General features: G+C 34.8%; 1 protein-coding gene and 1 pseudogene across 1 annotated transcript in view; both read left to right on the top strand.

Moving 5' to 3' along the window:
• FSIP2 (fibrous sheath interacting protein 2) overlaps positions 1 to 12,455 on the top strand; it is a 111,991-nt gene that overhangs the window by 4,918 nt on the left and 94,618 nt on the right. The window contains exons 4-7 of the mRNA XM_004464308.4: positions 151 to 240; positions 1,286 to 1,425; positions 2,548 to 2,689; positions 3,066 to 3,176. Of these exons, the coding sequence (XP_004464365.2) occupies positions 151 to 240; positions 1,286 to 1,425; positions 2,548 to 2,689; positions 3,066 to 3,176 (483 nt within the window). The remainder of the gene's footprint in view (positions 1 to 150; positions 241 to 1,285; positions 1,426 to 2,547; positions 2,690 to 3,065; positions 3,177 to 12,455) is intronic.
• On the top strand, positions 8,190 to 9,648 carry LOC101440608 (nuclear factor interleukin-3-regulated protein-like; annotated as a pseudogene).

The following is a 12,455-nucleotide window of genomic DNA, read 5'->3' as shown; positions in this document are numbered from 1 at the left end:
GTTTACAGAATTATTAGCAAAAGGTGCTATTACTCTTGGTAACAAAAATATTCTCAAAATGAACGTTATTACTGTTGTTTCTCTGGAAATTGATTACTATGATTGCCAAATATTTGTATTTATTTATTTCTGTTTTGTTTTGTTTTTTAGATTGTATGTACCTTAAGGGAATTGAATAAGTACAGACAATATCTTACCAGTTTAAAATTAGACTTTGAAAGAAACTATATAAGAGAACAAGTAAGTTAAATACTTAAACTTGTTTTCTTTACATAAAGTTTGGAAGAAAGGTTTGTTGAATATTTTCTTGTAATATTTTCACCTTTAATTATGGACATAACAAATCTAGTAAGATTTCCAACTGAAAATTTTTGGCAGTAATAAACTGTATTTGAAGGTTTTTATATTGGGTCAAAAGGAGAAAGGGACCAGGTCATCTATTAATATGTCAATGGTAGCTGGCATAATTTGGTAGATTCTACTCAGTTGTGTCCCTTCTACCTGAGCTGCGGCCAATAGGAAGAGTTTATTGAAAGAGTAAGAATCTTAACCTGAAACTCAAAACAACCGGAGTAGTAGGAGAAGAACAATATGAATGGCTGCAGTATTCTACAGGTGACATGCACTTTGTGTATTTGTTTGTGTATCCATACATACGCACCTGTATTCATCCAGTTTAAAAAAATGTTGCTATTAAAGGTAAAGTAGAATGATTGGGTTTAGAGTGAGAGGCTATAGACAGGAACTTTCTTTCAGTTGATAACTCAAAGGTGTGTGTTTGTATATGTGTGAGAGAATTCATGTTTTAATTTCAAGAAAGTTGGATAAGATTGAGTAAGGTGTGATTTATGTGGGTGCAGATTTTATGCTGAGGTTAAGAGATTTGGCTAAAAATGGAAATAACTTCCCTATACTTATACTTTCCCCCTTTTCTTCTTCTGTGTGACTGGAGAGCTTCTGCATTTCTTCCACATATTAATTTTATTTTTCCAGAATGGTTAGTAAAATAAAATGAAGTGTTTTATCTTTTTTTTTCCCCAGAGAGAAATTTTTACTTTGGTTCAGTTGACTGGAATGGATTACTAATAGATTGAAATGTAAATAGAAGTAACCATTTGTAAAGTATAGAAATTTTACTAAATCCTAGTATAAAAAAAGGTATATCTAGGACGTTTTATTTCTGGGAAATTTAAAAAGGCACTTTGCACTTTGTTTTTGTATATTTATACACATGTACACACACACACATACATATATATACTTTTTTTCTTTTTCTTTTTTTAAGAAAATGCTTGCAAAGCAAGTAAATAAACTACAGGAAAACAACCAAAGCCTTGAAAATTCTGATGTTGCACAGTTTCAAAACTGGTTATTACAGGGGGGCACTCAATCTATGAAGGACCAAGAACGGTTAATAAGGCATAGGTAAGATTGAAGTTAATGCATATTTTGTATAAATCTTGTAGATCCAGATAAGTTTAGAAAATTTTAGAAAGAATTGAATGCAGGATAAAAAACAATACTGGCACTCTTTGACTCCCCTAAAGTACCCTTTGTGTGAAGAAGAAGGAAGAGAGACAGAGAGGTGCGGGGTTTTGGAAACGTTGGTGCCAAGGCTAGGAAGAAGAATTTCTACCAGAGAAGTTAGGACTTCTGGGAACCCAAGAAGTAAACCAAACCAGTAACTGAAGGAAAAATCAGAATCACAATTCTTTCCATAGAAGGAGAGGAAGAGAATTTGTCTTTTAGCCTCTGCCTCAAGCAATCGCAATTGCTTATGATTAATCTTTAAGGACTGACAGCATTAAGTTTGAAGAAGTTAGTGCAAGGTAAATAAAGGAGCTGTAATATAACTTGATCTGATGCCAGTATAAATGTATTAGCTCCAAGAAACTTTGTAAACTTATTCAACTATTACACACATTCAAATGTTTCCATTCTGTGGCAAGCTCTTTCTTAGGAGATGAAAGGATTACTCTTCTTTTTCTTTCTCTCCTTCATTGGGGATGAGGGATAGAGTTTCTTTGTATTACTTTTATAATCCACAGTGTCATTTCATGATAGTGCCATAATATATACTGGCCCACCAGAGGCTCAGACTATAGATGGGGGTTCTCTTCAAGGGCTTATAAATTACAGGGAACTTAGTAGCCACCTTTTTCTTAAGATATTCAAATGTACTGGGTTTTCCCCCCTAAATTTGGAGTCACTGCTTCAGTTGATTTGTTTTCTTTGTATAATGGCCTGAGCTATGAGTCCTTACTGTGTAAAATTATTTCAGTAAGTCTGTACCACATTTTACGATTGTCTTGGCCATAGTAACAGATACTGGTATAGCAGGGAAACCTGTGTAATGAATGAAGAATTGTAAGTTGGTGGGTCAGACTGAATTAAAGTCCATAACATGGCTGATAATAAAAACTAAAATTCCTGTAGTTCAAGAAATAAAAAGCAAGCAAGGAGGTAGTTTGGGAATATCAAAGCAGATACTGCCATCATAAGGGATCTAACTAGTTCATGTTCACTAATATTTGTGCTTTTACTTAGATATTTGGATATGATAAGTAGAGAATTAGAACAACTTGAGCGTACAGCAGAAGAGCAACGCCTAATTCAGATGGATAGAGAGGAAAGACGACAGCGGGAATACACAAGAAGAAAACTTAGTCTTCGTAAAAAAATTGAAGAGGTGAGAGACAAATTTAAAATGTTGACAGAAAAATTGTGTACAGTTGTTTTCATTTTTAGATTTTAGCTGCCTCATCATAGGGCTTGAAGTCATTTCAGGCATGTAGAACTTTCCTCCATTAATCTTTTATCACAGCTATAATTTACTAGTTATTACTTAAAATAGACTGAGAACATAAACTATATAGATGAGCCAATTTCTGCTCTTTAAATTTTAGAATTTAGCTTTAGTAATAATAATCATGCCTTACTAAGAGAAATGTAATAAGAAAAACCCATTCTAAAGCCAATGTATGAATGTCAAGTATATGACTTGCTTGTTGGTGAGTGGACAAAGTACAAAAATCTTCTGAGTAGGATAGCATTGTGTTCTATAGGAATGGAAGACAAAAGAGATGTTACTTCTGACAAAGATTGGAGAAGATGTTAAAAGAGAAGCTAGAATTGAGGAACAGCGGCGTAGAAGCAGAGAAGAGAGTGACAGGAAGGTAGGGTGAGGTTTTGACCTCTTAACTTGAATGGTTTGAGGAGAAACTTTACTAATTTTGATTTTTCAAAGTATGCATTATGAGATTACTATGGACCAGTTATCACAAATAATAGGCCTTCTATAAAAATTGAAAGTTATGAAAATGTTATTTTGACTGTAATATAAATAGCACAACTCTATTATTTGATATATCTTCTTTTGACTTTTCACCCTAAGATGTTCTTGTAATTCCTATAGAAAAATGAAATAACATTAAACTTTTCTTGGAACTAAATTCTCAACAGAAATTCTCAATCTTTCCCTACCAGTTAAGTGATAGTTTTTAGCTTAACTTTTTAATATTAAATAGTATCTTATGATTTTGAGTATAAAATGGTGTAAATAAAGGAGAAACGTCCTATAAATATGATCACCATCCTATTAACATTTTTGGGTGTACACTTGCATAATGTTTCTATGAAAATTTATTAATAAACACATGTCATTACACCTTGCAGGCTGTATTATTGATTGTTTTTTCAAGTATAAAAATGAAATAAAATATTATTGACAACTTCCGTGTCAGGAAATATTGATTTAATTCTAAATTATTGTTTGAGGTATTTTATTGTTGGCCAAACCTAAGTAAGATTTTCATAGTTTGATATATATTAATATATGCCACAATATGTATTTTTATAAAATTGGAAATTGAATTATCTTTTATTCGATATATGTTACGGGTACCTTTTAGAGTATTAACAGAGACTCATTGCTTATATGGTAGGCTCAGCTTATTCCAGCTGGCTGTAATTATTATATTCTAAGGTTCAATTTTTCATCATCTTTTCAGTGGAAGTCCTGTCCAAGCTGTTCACTCCCCAGTCCTCAGGATTTTGGGATAGTGATGCCTACTTTGCTTCTGATCGAGAGGGGGCTTAGGTCTCATGGGTCAGATAAATGGAACTATTTTTCTTTAAGTTGCAGATACTTTCTGTTCCTTGGGATGGTATTGCCCATCATCATCCCCTTTCAATTGTCCCGGGTGAGTCCAATGAACTGGCAAGTAGGTGTTGGCAACTCTGTTGAGATTCAGGGTTCAGCTGGCACATGGATGGACCAAAGATTTATGTTTATCAAGTATTTATGTTTGTTTATGTTTATCAAGTATTGTGCTCATGATAGGTTCAAATAAAAGGGGCAGAAGAGCCATGTGTAGGGAAACTATAAATAAGTTTAACTCTGTATTGCTGGGGAGTATTCATACAAAGTAAAGCCCACTGACAAGGTGCTGGATTCCTGAGCTTGTCTGTCCTGCTTATAGTAGCTGGATGTCTCTAGTCCTCAGGAGCCCCGCTATTTAAGGCATTGTTTACTGTGACAGTCAGTGCATCCTGCTGAGATGTGCATAAAGGTAACCTTTAGAATGACCTCCCAACTCACTTTGAAATCTCTTAGTCATAAAACTCATTTGTATTTACTATTTCCTCCTTTTTGGTCAAGGTCTTTTTCCAGATGCATTGCTAATTGGCATTTCATAATAATCCCTCTTGAGAGGGAGGCTCATGCCTGGGAGTCATTTCTTCCCACCAGAGGGAAGGTAATCCATTTATATGCTGTTTGGCTTAGAGAGAGGCCACATTTGAACAACAAGGAGGCTCTCTGGAGTCAACTTTTCAGCAACATATAATACTAGACTAAGTGTTCATTTCACAGGTAAAGTTTCAAAAGTACAATCATCCATATCAAGGGCCTGGCATGATCGTCTATCCTCCTTTACTAGGCACTGCCTTATACTCCAGGGATTCTTGCCATCCTTTTAGAGAAAGTAGCAGACTCCCTAGGATGGGAATTCAATATTCTTTGGGTTATAATAGACCAAAGTATGGCATCGGGAGTGCCCACTATACAGACGACTTGAGCCATGTTAATCGCAGAGTCATTTGAATTATGTTTCCAATTGACTTACTCTAAATTTTTAGTCTTTTTTGAATCTTGTTTTAATTTGAGGTTTTCAACTCATTTGTTTCTTAATCAGTATAATCAGGAGTATGTACATATCTGTCACTCTCAGACCTAAGAAATTTCATTTTCCTTTGTAATCCCTGTAACCAGTCTTCTACTCCCCTGCCCCTTAGACATGCTCTTATATTCATTCTGTCTATTGATTTTCTGAATTTTTATATAAATGGAATTATACTATATGTACTTTTACTTTCTGGATTCTTCCAGCATAATTACTTTTGAGTTTCACCCATGTTGTTGAGTATGCCAGTAGTTCATTCTTTTTATTGCTAAGAAGTATTCCCACTGTATTGACCCACCAATATTTGTTTTTTTTCATTCACCCATTGATGGACATTTGGATTGTTTCCAGTTTTTGCTTATCACAAGTAAAACTTCTGTGAACATTTATGTCTTACATCTTTGTATATTCATGTGCTCTTATGTAAATGTGTACGAGTAGAATGACTGTATCATATTGTAGGTGTGTAATTAACTTTTTTAGATACTGCCAAACTCTTTTTCAAAGTGTTTGTATTATTTAACATTTTCACCAGCAGTATATGTGAGTTCCTGTTCCTCCACATTTTCACCAACACTTGATATGATACAATCTATTTAATGTAAGCCATTCAATTAGGTGTATAGTGTTACTTTGTTCGGGTTTTCATTTGCATTAACTAAAGACTAATGGCATTTCAGCATTGTTTTAAGTGCTTATTTTGCTATATGGCTATCTTTGATGAAGTGTTTGTTCAAATCTTTTGCCCATTTATTTTAATTGAATCATTTGTTTTCTAATTAAATTTTGAGGGAATTCTTTATATATGCTGGATGCAAAACCTGTATGGGATATATGCTTTGCAACTATTTACTCCTGGTTTGTAGCTTGTCTTTTCATTCTCCTAAAATTGTCTTTTGGAGAGCATATGTCTTCTATTTTGATGAAGTCCAAGTTATCAATTGTTCGTTTATGGTTTGTGCTATAGATGTTGGCGCAAAGACTTCTTTGCATAACCCAGTTTCTCAAAAATTTTCTTCTGTTTTCTTCTCTGTAAGTTTTATAGTTTAGGTCTATGAGCCATCTTGAATTCAGTTTTGTATGATATGAGGTATGAATTGACGTTATTAGCATATAGATATCCAATTTTTCTAGTACCATTTGTTGAAAAGATTATCCTTTCTTCACCGAATTGACTTTAAAATTTTGTCAAAAATCAGTTGTGTGGTTCTAATTCTGGACTTTATTCTGATTTTTGATATATTTGTCTATTATACTATCTTGATTATTGTACTGTTAATAATTGTTGATGCTATTAATAGTGTTAGTCCTCCAAGTTTGCTCTTCTATTTCACATTTGTTTTGACTAGTCTACACCTTTATTTCCATATGAATTTAGAATCCAACTTTTGACTTCTACAAAAATATTTTACTGATATTTTGATTGGAATTGTGTTGACTCTATATAAATTTGAGTACAATTGACCTTTTAACAATATTGAGTCTTCAGACTCATGAGGAAGATATGCCTCACTAAAATCACTTATTGATTCTTTTGGTCTAGAAGCCTTTTTTCTAGATTGCTATGGATGTGGATAGTCTATTAATACATAGATGATAATATTTTCTGTGAATAAAGATAGCTTTATTTCTTCCTTTCCAATGTAGATGCCTTGTATTTGTTTTCCTGACCTGATTTCACTGACTAGAACCTCTAGTACAATGTTGAATAGAGATAGTGAGAGTGAACATCCTTGTCTTGCTACTGATACCAAAAGGAAAGCATTCAGTCTTTTACTTTTAAGTATGTTAACTGTAGGATTTATATAGATGCCCTTTCATCTTGTTGAGGAAATTCTCTCCTATTCCTAGTTTTTATCAGGAGTGGATGTTGGATTTCCCAGGTTTTTTGTTTGTTTGTTTGTTTTGTTTCTGCTTTTTTCCTGTTGGACTATATTATTTTTCTGTTATGAAAAAATTTTATCAAGAATGGATGCAGGATTTCTCAGGGTTTTTTTCTCCTGTGTTTATGTGGTTTTTCTGTTATGGTTTATTGTTGTGTGTGTGTGTGTGTGTAAATGAGAGTATATTGATGAAGACACCCAACTCCCACCCTTCCCAAGCACAGGTTCCAACAAGAACAAAACAATGGCAGGCATTCCCCTCTCCATTTTTCTCTAGAGTCCCAAGCTTCACAACACAGACACATGGAAGAGGCTTGGTAATATCAATTACTTGTTTTGTTTTTTACAAATCAATTTTATTGATACATATTAATAAAGCATACAATTTATTCAAAGTGTACAATCAATGATATTTGGTATAATCATATAGTTGTGCATTCACTTCAATCATTAAAGCATTTTATTATTTCAATAATAATAATAAACAAAAAACAGGCAAGAAAGAAAATTCTTCACCAATCTCTCAGTTTCCCCTGCTGTAATAGCTGCTATTTCTGGCTATTCTTGCACAATTATTTATTTATGAAGCAGTTTTATTAAGATATATTCACATACCATGTCATCTATCCAAAGTGTATAATCAGTGACTTTTTTTAGCTGTTAAAAGTCCTTTATTGTAAAATTGTAAAATACATAGAGAAAAAGATTAAAAGAAATTAACAGGTTTTAAAAGAGAGTGCAAATCCAGGTTAGATTTAAAATAATCAATGATAAAAATAGGTAGCCTAGACACACCTATCAGCATTGCCAAGGTGCTGGTGGAACCTGCGCACCTGCCTGCCTTCCATGCTGTGCCCGGCACCTAACCTGTGGGCACCAAGGGCGCGCCCCACTCCCTCCAGCTCCTTGTGCTAGGCTCACTGCCCCCGGCCAGAGCCATGGCACCAGATAGCCTAAAAGACATCTACGCAGTTCAGTTAGAAGAGCCTAGGAGATTCCTCCTGAAAGCTTGCCCCAAAAGGAAGATTATTGATGGATTTTAAATTATGGCTTTTAAAGAGCTTGAGAATTCTGGGGAAATTTTGTTCTCCTACATCATCTCCTTAGGTGAAGTTTGTTTCTGATGAATCTGAGGAAGATGCAGACCATCAAAAAGGAACAGGCCTCTCTGGATATTGGTAACAGTGTGGACTAGATGATGGTACTTAATTCTTCTCTAGCTGAAGTGTCTGAGGATTTGAGTACAAGTGAAGACTTGCTACTAAATGAAGTGTGGGGAAAAACAAATATTCAGCCTGTCAGAAAAAGCAGGAATTCATTCCTTTTGAAAAGAAAGATGCTACGTATTGGGGGAAAAAGGCAGAAAAGTAACAAAGCTGCCAAACAGTGTTGTGAGAAACTGTGAGGAATGATCTGGTTTTAGAAAATTGTTCTGGGAGAGGAAAATGCCATGCTAAAAGCTGAACTGCTTTTGCTAACATTAAAGTTTGGTTTAATTAGCTCCAAAGCTTATGCTCAAAAGATTCAGAAATTCAGTAATTTTACAGCTGTATACTTTCAAAACTGTCAGACTTCCAAATCCAGCATTAGCTCATTTGTAGATGAGCATGGACCTGTGCTGTGCAACCTATGGTTGCAAGTAGTTGTATTTCTGTCATTAAACATTCCCGCAGAGTTCTCTTTTGTGTGTTTCAGAAGTATCCTCAGTAGACCATGCTCAGGAGAGTCCTGTCCAGAATAACTGCACAAGCCCTGAAAACAAGTGCCAGATCATAAAACAAGAGCAGATGGAGCTAGAAACCTACTCGAGAGAGCCTAGAGAAGACAGAGTCTCCTATACAGCCTCCATATATCAAAACTATATAGGAAATTCTTTTCTGGCTACTCACATTTTCCAGGAAAAGAATTTCTGTTGTCTCTCTGCAAATCAGTCGATCCTCCACTAATTCCCCGAGAATATGAGAGACTGATGATGGCGTGGTTGGAAAGCCATCCAATGGAGAAGACGAGTAGCAGGTTCCCAAGGGCCCAATCTATTCTCTGGATGAACTGAAATGCCTACAAGCGACAGTGGTGAGGGTTCCAGAAGCGAATTCTTCTGCATTGCCACACAAGGTTTGGATCAAAGCCAAAACCATGCAGATAAAAGTAGAGGCGTTAGATAACAAATTTGATGCCGTGCAAAAACTTTCCTTGCCCATGAAGGAAGTGACATCTAAAAGACACATTGAACTTGAAAAGCTTCATGCCCCAACTGTGGTATGTTCGTCTCTCACGTCCTTTTCAGTGCAGGTGACTAACATTCGAGACTGGTCTCTCAAATCAGAATACTGGAATCAAAAAGAACTTAATGGCATGACTCAGAATAGTTTCAGAACTGGAGTTGCTGAATTAAAGACAATGTCTATAAAGTGGCTGACCCAGAAAATTTATATTTGAAGTAGGGGACAGCAGACTAAATGCAGAGGTTGTGTCAATTAAGAGACTCATAACTACACAACAAATATCCACTTCAGGCTCTGGATAAATTTCTACTGAATGAAAGCTGGGTATTTAGGAAGATGCCATTTGTCATAGATGGTATGTTTTATATATATTTAGGAAGAAGTCATTTGCAATAGATGGGTATGTTTTGTATTATGCTAAATTTTTACTGGACCTATGATGTCATTTCATTGTCGTGTTCACATGTCTCTTTGGTGACTTTTATGCACAGATTCTTACAAAGATTAGATTGTATTATCACTATGCCTTCTGTATGCCAAATAGTTCAGACAAAGATTGTATATATTGAATATTTTTTTTTCTGTTATAAAGTGTGCAAATTACCAGTTTCAATAAAGGATTGATTACAAACACACACACAAATAGAAAGCCTAGCAATAAACATTTATAAATTTAAGTAATTTATTTATAATAGAAATTAATTATAACATAATTCTGATTTTAAAATTACAGCTCTAACTGTTGGATGTAATGATCTCTAAGAAGGAAATTAATTATTGGCTTAGTTATTTATTTCCATTTAAGCCATATTTCTTTCTAGATAATCAAATTCCTATTTGGGAATTTGGCACATCTTATTGGAATAAATTACAGCAGATAACAATTTGCCAACTCCCATAATTTTATGAAGCAGAAAAATATTGTTCAACAGTAGCCATGCTACATCATTATTGACCCAGATATATTATTTTAATTAAAGTATGAATAAGAAAGGGTTAAAGAAAAATGAAGTATCTAAAAATATGTCTTCTCCAGTCCTCCTCAATTAAAAGCAAGAGTTTATTTTGTATGAAAAAAATTACAGGATACTGGTAACAGGAACAATTTGCCAGTTGCACTGAATAATTACTATTCATATACTATAATGCTATTTTGCATTTATGTGATTGACTCCAACTCTTTTTGGTTACTATTTGCAAGGAATACCTTTTCCAACCTTTCAGTTTTAACCTGGTTGTGTCCTTATGTCTGAGGTGGGTCTCCTGTAGACAACATATGGATGGTTCATTTTTTCTTTATCCATTCTATCAGTCTATGTCTTTTGATTGGGAAGTTCAATCCATTAACATTCAGTATTCTTACTGTAAAGGCATTACTTCTTCCATTTTATCCATCAGCTCTTTGTTGTCATATTGTTCTTTTGTTTTTCTTATTCTTTCATTTACTCTTCCTAGTAATCTTTATTTCTAAACTCTTCTCCAGATCTCTCAACTAGTTTTTCCTGCCAGGCTGCAGCACTCCCTTTAGTATCTCTTGTAATTCTGGTCTTTTGGTAAAATATTCTTTTTTTGTTTATCTGTGATGATTTTGTACTTGGGCGACAGCTTTGCCAGATACAGAATCATTAACTATAGTTTTTCTTTTACACTACCTTAAATGCATCAAGCACTTATTCTTGCTGAGTTTCCCTTGTATGTGATAATTTGCTTTTCTCTTGCTGCTTTCAGAACCCTCTCTTTATCTCTGATATTTGTCACTTTGAATAGTAGGTGTCATGGGGTAGGTCTATTTGGATTTAATCTGTTTGGGGTGTGTTGTTCTTCTTTGATACTGATATTTATGTCCTTTATAAGGGTTGGAAAGTTTTCAGTCATTATTTTCTCAGATATTCTTTCTGCCCCTTTTCCATTCTTTTCTCCTTCTGGGACACCAGTAATGCAAATGTTTGTGTGATTTGTGTTGCCATTCAGTTCCTTAAGACCCTGTTCCATTTTTTCCATTACGTTCTCTTTCTGTTCTCCTGTCTTTTCTAGTTCATATGTTCTGCCTTTGAAATCACTAATTCTGTCTTTGAACAATTCAAATTTGATGTTATATGCCTCTAATGTATTTTTAAACTCATGCATTGTGTCTTTCATTCCCACAAGGTCTGTTACTCTTTTTTGCAGGCTTTCTGATTGTTTTTTATGCTGTTCCAGTGTTGTCTTAATATTCTTTATTTCTTTAGTCATATTTTCTTTAAATTCTTTGAAGTGATTTAAGAGAGGTGTGTGATTATCACTAATTGCTTTAAATTCTGTATCTCTTTAGGATATTTGGTTTGTTCTTTTGGCCAGGCCATCTCTTCCCGTTTCCTAGTATGGCTTGTAAATTTTTTCCTGATGTCTAGGAATCCGAATATTTTGGTGAATTTACTGTGATGGGTAATTTCTCTTTCCTGCCTATTGTTTTTTTCACAGCTCTTCTTTGATATTTGGTTCAACTTATTCTGTCTTTAAAATTGCCCAGCTTAAGTTTTCAGAATCGAGCCAGGAATTCACTATTGGGCTCAGATTTAATCCCAGGGATTGGATACAGGGAGTGGGAACCGCTTTTATCTATGCGATTTCCAGACAGGCTAGCAGATGGCATTAGTCAGCACACCTTTCCACAGAGGTGTTTTCAGCTTGGCTTTCCTGTGTTCTGTGTTGAATCTCTAGATTGGAGATTCAAAACTGGCTCTGCTGGCTGAATTCACTGAAGAAAAAGCACCTGACCTCCCCTCCCTTTTTCCTTGAAACACCTGACAGGGAGGAAGATTTCTTTTCCCCTCTCAATCAGGAACAGTGAGTCAAATGTTTTACCCCAGCTTAATATCTTGGGCATGGGGAAGGGAAACCATTCTCAGTAGCCACTGGGGCTTGGTAACTCATGTTTGTCATTTTGGCTTCTTTGTTTCTATGTTTCTCACCCTCCCAGGAGTTGTATAGCTGACCCCCAAAGCAGGTGCCTCAGACAGTTTTTGGCTCTTTCTCCTTTGTTTTTGTGAGCACATTCAGGTCTGTCTATTACTCCATCGCCATTTCCTAGAGTCTTCATCAATTACATTTTGAATGTTAAACCAATCTTGAATGCATGGATAAATCCCAATTGGCCTGATTATATTATCCATTTAAAATATCGT

This window comes from Dasypus novemcinctus, chromosome 7 (genome assembly GCF_030445035.2).
Source record: "Dasypus novemcinctus isolate mDasNov1 chromosome 7, mDasNov1.1.hap2, whole genome shotgun sequence".
In the NCBI taxonomy this organism is placed as follows: domain Eukaryota; kingdom Metazoa; phylum Chordata; class Mammalia; order Cingulata; family Dasypodidae; genus Dasypus; species Dasypus novemcinctus.
The sequence above is the reverse complement of the archived record's forward strand: the minus strand, read 5'-3'. Positions and strand labels throughout refer to the sequence as shown.